The 6799-nt window shown below is 28.0% G+C and overlaps 2 protein-coding genes across 2 annotated transcripts; one reads left to right on the forward strand and one right to left on the reverse strand.

Annotated features, from left to right (window-relative positions):
* The first annotated feature begins 553 nt into the window (after positions 1–553).
* On the forward strand, positions 554–2305 carry LOC143263889 (uncharacterized). The gene is made up of 3 exons (XM_003703498.3): positions 554–772; positions 850–1906; positions 1975–2305. The coding sequence occupies exons 1-3, from the start codon at positions 554–556 to the stop codon at positions 2271–2273; spliced, it is 1575 nt and encodes a 524-aa protein (XP_003703546.2). The 3' UTR covers positions 2274–2305.
* Positions 2306–2406: 101 nt separating this feature from the next.
* On the reverse strand, positions 2407–6160 carry Suv3 (Suv3 RNA helicase). Its single transcript, XM_003703650.3, has 15 exons — positions 6004–6160; positions 5690–5916; positions 5209–5431; positions 4963–5131; positions 4793–4904; positions 4564–4694; positions 4164–4477; positions 3949–4090; positions 3706–3864; positions 3460–3639; positions 3233–3381; positions 3051–3163; positions 2925–2972; positions 2750–2847; positions 2407–2600 (listed from the first exon to the last, which is right to left on the reverse strand). Exons 1-15 carry the CDS (start codon positions 6075–6077, stop codon positions 2529–2531), a joined length of 2211 nt encoding a protein of 736 aa, XP_003703698.1. The 5' UTR covers positions 6078–6160; the 3' UTR covers positions 2407–2528.
* Positions 6161–6799: the final 639 nt, after the last annotated feature.

A 6799-nucleotide genomic window follows, 5' to 3' on the forward strand; every position in this document is an offset into this window, starting at 1 on the left:
TTTTCATAAAATTTGATTAGTTTACTTTTATGTAAAACTTTGTCACTAGAGGGCGATAAAAATCTTGTAAAAGTTCGGATCCAAATAAATAAGGCATTTTGAAATGTTGCAAGAACGTTTTAAAATATTGCATGCTAACCCGTTGACATTTTCTGTTGAAAATATTCTGACATGCTAAATGCACAAAATGCGTTGCAAAATTAACTCTTAGTATTGGTATCTCTTATCGAAGAACATACTTGAGTAAAAACACGCTTCATATGAAACAGTTATTTAAAACAATGTGACCAGCGAACGAGTTTAACGTACATAGCTAACTGAAAATTTCATATGAATAATAATAAATGATATCAAAGTTAAAAGTAATTACGATTTTCTTTTAACTGAAATTTTAATACAAACATTATAACCTACATGATTTTCAGTGAATTAAAATATCCAAAGCAATTATATGCATATGCATAACATATGATGTATATAATAAACAAATACAAATTGTAATACTGTAAATATTTAAGTACAATAACGCGAAAGTACCATTCGTAGTGTCATTATGACGCGTAAATGTGTGTTGTGTAAAGAAACAAATTACAGGAATACTTATAGTTTTTTCTCAGCTCCTAAGGATCCTGAATTACGTAAAAAGTGGCAAGATGCAATTGCCATTGAAAATTATTGTGTTACCGATGATACATATGTTTGTAGCAAACATTTTCACAAAGATGATATCATTACACATTGGGTTAGCGGAGTGCCACCACATGTTGTAACTGTAAGTTTTATTAGCTTTGCATTGATAATATTACAATTGCAGTTTATTACTCTTATTTATGTTTTTTAATTTCATAGATTAAATATAAGAAATGTAGATTAAGACCAGGGGCTGTTCCCGGCAGAAATTATCATCTTGAAGAAAACACGCAATCTCAGGAACATTCTGATGATTTTGATGTAAATATAAATTGTTACTCACCATATAAATCTGAAAAAAGTTCTGATTTGACAAAGAAAGAAAGAGATTTTCTGATACCTAGAACTGAAGGAAAGATACAAATAAGTTACAATGAAGATTACAAAATTTCATCATTATATGAACTTCCTCATAAATTTGTAGATTATAATCATACTTCTAAAAGAAATTCACAAAATGATACAGAATTCTCAGAAAACGGTTCAAATGTTAATAATGTGTCGTACAATAATCCCAAAATGAAAGATTCCTCAAAACAAAATTCATGCCAAACAAAGCAGAATAAAACAATGAGCCTAAAAGAAGGAAGTTTTTCTGATGATGTAAACTTGATAGAAGACGTAAAAGTTGATGAAGAGGAAGGACAAAATCAAACCTGTAAAGAAGACTTTTATTCTAATGCATCTAACAAAGTTTTAGATTCTTCATTCAAAAGTTGTGATACCTCCAATGAAGATGACGAATCAATGTCAAACCATAAAATAAAAAAAGAAATTCTTCATAAGGAAAAATCAACAGATAACAATTTTAATTCTACAGAGAATATATACGTAGAAAGTCAGACAGATAATTTAAATTATGATGAGTTAGATAATATGTACAATGATGCTGATAAAAATGAAATGTTATTTGAAGATCTACTTGAAGTATGTACAGAAGTATTATTACCACGTGGGTGGTCCTGTTTGGTTACATCTAAAGGCCGCACAACAACAATAGTATATTTATATATGGGTATGACAAAGAGTGGAATGCCTTTTGCTGAGAAACAAGTGTTTATAAAGAGTGATATGGTATTACATTGTGCTGCTGTAAATAAAGAATTTAACCCACTACTTCACAATCTCATAAGAGAGGGGAAACATTTAAAAGTACAAAACTTAATAGACATAGAAGAACTTATTGATGAATTTGATCAAAGGATTGTCTGTCAAGGTATTTATATTTTGTACTTCTTAATTAATATTAATATCAAATATTAAATTTTGTTATATATTATGTAGGTATATACGATATTGAAAGATTTAAGGATATTAATTACATTAAAAATGCTTATAAAGATGGTATAAAATGGAGGCATGTTTCATGCCCATTACTAGTGAATAATGACTTGTCAAGATGTACAAGATGCATTTCTCTATCTCATACACTACAAGATCAAACAAAAAGTTTCTTCTCTTTTCCATGTAATCGTTCCATATTTATAACAAACCACTCAGAAATACATTCTCTCCGCCAAAAATCTAAGCGTATAAGAAAACGAAATCACAAATATGAATTTGTAAAAATATTGAAACAATAATTTCAAATAAAATTAAAAGAGTGAAATTCTTATATACATGTCTCATTTACTTTATACCAATGTACATTATTATTTAAAGAGAAGACTTTTTTTATCAAGGATTTGGAAATCAATATTATTAAAAAAAAAAAAGTTTCTTTAATTGAAAATACTTCGACATTATCTATTCTTATTTTAAATGAAGATGTGTACATATAAATATATGACTTTATAATTTTTATATAAATTGAATTGTAATAACACTAAATATGTATTTCATCTGCGAAATTTGGATATAAATGAATTATGTTCGTAGTTTTTGTTCACTGTTTTTCCTTTGCTATTTTCCTGAAATTGGCAAATATGAAATTTTATAAATACATAATTTTAAATTTCTGTTTATCTTCATATTAATAATTATTATGGAAATTTTTTAAATTGTAGTAATAATAAATAAAGAAAAATAATTAGAAATTTTTTAAAATTATGCTCCTTACCGTCGACCACTCTACTTTTAATTGTTCTAACATCTTCGGCGTTAAAAGACCTCGTGATATTAATGAACGAGCTAACGTATTTTTTCCTAGCGATTGTTCTGTAAAATAGATTATTATATGCCAAATTTATAATATTTTTTATAAAGATTAATATATATAATATTAAATAAATTACCATTAGGTTGTATCTTCTCAGACCTTTCTGTCGATTTTCCTGAAAGACCTATATAACAAAATTAAATATTGTTGCTTAACCTATTTTTAAATAAATAACATATACATATTGTTTTATTAATTATACCTGCTTTGAACAGTCTTGCAATTACTCGAACTCCTTCTTCAATAGTTTTGTCTAATTCTTTTTGCAAATTCCTGACTCCATCGGTATCAGGAAACATATCCGGCATTCGATAACTGTACAAATTATAAATAGTATTAAAACTTAAAGTATTCGATGAAAAGTAGGATATATCATACGGCTACCTTAACCAAAGATATACATCTAATACATCAAATACAGCTTCTAATCTCACAAGTTCGACAAGATTTATTGGCACATTCGAAGGCCATTGAATTTGAAGGCACAACCATTGAATAGTTATTGGAGTGTTTTTGCTACATTGTCGGGCATACTACAGAACAAAGTAAAATATACAAGTAAGTATAGTATTGCCGCTTAGCACACAAATATTAATAAACTTTTACCTCACCTTTAAAAGCATATTACACGTAAATGGAACTTTTCTATTAACTGGTGCACAACAAAATACATATTTCGTCCGAAGAGGTAAAGGTATATGTTCTATCATATCCGCGACAAATTTAAAATCGTCCAAATTACAAATAAAATATAAAGAATCATCGAGCCTACATAGTGCAATGAAGATGTCCTGGAAAAAAATTCTGCTTTACATTTTTAAATTAAGCTATAAATGATATAAACAATTAAATATTACAATGAGATTTGATAATGGCGCATTTGGTAAATAGTAAGCATATAATTCAATCTGATCGGGTGTTGGATGAAGTCCAGCTTGCTCTATTTCGTCTGGAGTCTTTTGCAATAACTGTTTCAAGACATTAAGATCTTCGTATTTAAAAGTTGTAACAAAACCCTAGAATATAATACAAGTAATTAATAGTATTAAATGTCATACTTATTATAAAGTTATTCTTATATAAATTTAATTGCACATTACTGTCTCCCACTGTGTTCCATAACGACCAGCACGACCTGCTATTTGTAATGCAGATGACACAGAAATTAAGCTGACTTCTATTTCGCCTTTCTCGTTTAGACCTGGCTGAGTCAGAGAATAAAATATTATTCTGCGTATATGTCTGAAATAATATTAACATCTTTTTTTAATGCTATATTATATAATAAAGAAACAATTTTTAATTATAAACTTACAAATTTAAACCCATTCCTATTGCATTTGTTGCAACTAATATTTTACAAGGATCATTGGGATCATTAAATCTTGCAGCCTGTGCAAGTTTTGTACCTGGTGGTAAACTGCCATATATTACTGCCACTTTCTTTCCCAGTTTTTCAATAGCGTTTGATACCGTAAATATATCATTTTTATTAAAACATACTATACAGTCTCCTGCCTGAACATTGCAGAACGAACGAAGCGCTATATTTTCTATTTCAAGCTTAGTCAATCGTTTATATGTTTTCACTTCTAATTGTTCACCTATTGTTAGGCATATAGACTCTATCTATTCCAATAATAAATATAATATGTTAAATTATTTTAATAATTTAGTTATTTTAATAATTTATGAAATAAAAGTATAAACCATACTATAGGAATGGCAGAACTTTCACCACATAAATGTATTTCATCTGCAGCAATTCCAAGAAAAGCTCTTGTCCATGCCCAACCTCTAGTAAGGTCACGTATCAACTGAATTTCATCAATTATAGCAACCTCATCTATAATAATTATTAAAAATATTTAATAATATTGTATCAAAATAGTTCCTATATTCAGATTCTGCTGATATTATTTCAATATAACTGATCAGACTTACAAGTATTTTGTATGTTTACCATTTCTACAGAACATGATATATGATTTGCAGGAGCTGATGCATTTTTTGCATACCTATGTTCTTCCCCTGTTATTAAATCACAAGGAGTACCCTAAAATTATATATGCTAAATCAATAAAGTTCTTTAAAAATAATTGTTTACTACTGACCATTTGATTACATTTGTTAAAAACTTCAGCAGCTAACAATTTTAATGGCCCACAATAAACGCCACTTTTTGCTGACATAAAACGTCTTAAAGCTTGATAAGTTTTACCACTATTTGTAGGTCCAGAATGAAATATAAGTTTTCTCTTCCTTGACCTTGCTATAGGATACCTAATATTAGTAGTAAAAGTGAGAAAATACTTCAATTAGTTTAATATAAGCATTATATAAATGTTATATCAAAATACCAGTTAGCAGGATTTCGTAAATCACTGATTTTCTTTAACTCTTCTAAACAATCAAGGTGTGGATACATTTGTTTGGCATGACGTAAAAAATATGGAAATATATCTGTAATGTTTCCAGCATTTCGACTAATGTCACTTATAATAATATGCAGATCTGTTGGAAGTGTCTTAGATTCCACACAAAATCGACGAAAATGTCCCATAGCTGAATTAAAAATTGCATCTGAAAAAAGAGAAAAAATATAAAACCAAAAACAATAAATTAATTTCTCAACTTTAGGGCTCATTTATACACCGAAACATGTTGCAACTTATGCATCAATTTTATAATATTAGTTTGTATCCACATTATTGATTTTTGACTGCTTGATCTGATACTAACATAAACAGAAAACTTTGCATCTTTTAAAAGTTACTTTCAGAATAAGCAATTTATAAACAATATAAATGTATGATACAGAATGTAAATAATACTAATTACCATCTAATCCATGTTTTGCACTTAACTCTTTAACTGAACTCGTTTTTGCAAAAGTACTTAAAATTTGTACAACATCACGTTTTTTCAAAGCACCAGTTAATTCGGCACCAACATTCAGATCCGGGGTTGATTTCACAGGTTCAGGTTGAAACAACGATGATACTGATTTATCTGTATTTCGTGCTCTTCGAACACTTTGCGTAAATCCTGCCCTAGGACTTAATTGTCTAAAAATTGTAACATAAAAAAGTTGATGTAATCGTTTTGAAAATTGTTGGTTATATGAATGATTCTAAAAATACATTAATAAAGACCTTAACAATGATGGTAACATTAAAGTATTACGTCGCTTTAATTGATCTGTAACAAGTTGCATAACTGGTAGCATTTTTGAAACCAATTTTATTTATTTTCATATTCTACAGATCATGACATCAAAAATACAACCTCGTGTACTGAAAACGAAGCTCGAATAGATGGCGGCACTGCTGTCGTTAAAATACAACTGAATACAATGACAAGTTTATAGTGAGGTCAAGTTGCTACTATATTTTTCATTTTACTTGACAATACTATAGTATCCGTTATTTACCCTCCAAAGTTATACATTTTTCTGCTTTTTTGTAGAATTAGGAGGCCAGAGTTCACTGTAATGTAGTTTGAAGAATCAGGTAATTTTTCTGCTTAAAATTTTAGATTACGGATCATATTAAATTCGAATTAATTTTATTCGATCGAGTCCAAATAAAAATTAGGTAAAAAAAAATTTGTTTAAAATTCTATTTCTACAATTTTAACGTAATCATTTTATAATTTATGTTTTAATGTACTGGCATTAATTTTGTAAAAACCAATAATATGTTCCTGAAAATTGATTAGGTTCACTTCGGAATTTTTAACATAATCTTTTAATGTGTTAATCAATATATAAAACTGTCTTATTGCTTCCTAAATTTGGTAATTAGCAGATTTCATTTTACTTTGTTTTAATTTAGTAGATTTACATTTAACACATTTTTATGTTAAAAGAATACATCTTTTGTTTTTTATATTGAAATTTTTGCATGGTTTTATATAATATTTATTCCGACCTGAAAATTTGATAGATAA

Source organism: Megachile rotundata, chromosome 15 (genome assembly GCF_050947335.1).
Source record: "Megachile rotundata isolate GNS110a chromosome 15, iyMegRotu1, whole genome shotgun sequence".
Taxonomy (NCBI): domain Eukaryota; kingdom Metazoa; phylum Arthropoda; class Insecta; order Hymenoptera; family Megachilidae; genus Megachile; species Megachile rotundata.

Bases quoted from the DNA above. Each gene is read 5' to 3' on its own strand.
- LOC143263889 (XM_003703498.3), top strand. From the start codon at position 554: ATGACGCGTAAATGTGTGTTGTGTAAAGAAACAAATTACAGGAATACT. The intron at 773-849 runs GTAAGTTTTATT...TTAATTTCATAG, and splicing joins TGCCACCACATGTTGTAACT to ATTAAATATAAGAAATGTAG. The intron at 1,907-1,974 runs GTATTTATATTT...TATATTATGTAG, and splicing joins TCAAAGGATTGTCTGTCAAG to GTATATACGATATTGAAAGA.
- Suv3 (XM_003703650.3), bottom strand. From the start codon at position 6,077: ATGCTACCAGTTATGCAACTTGTTACAGATCAATTAAAGCGACGTAAT. The intron at 5,432-5,689 runs GTAATTAGTATT...CTCTTTTTTCAG, and splicing joins TGCAAAACATGGATTAGATG to ATGCAATTTTTAATTCAGCT. The intron at 2,601-2,749 runs GTAAGGAGCATA...TGCCAATTTCAG, and splicing joins TAAAAGTAGAGTGGTCGACG to GAAAATAGCAAAGGAAAAAC.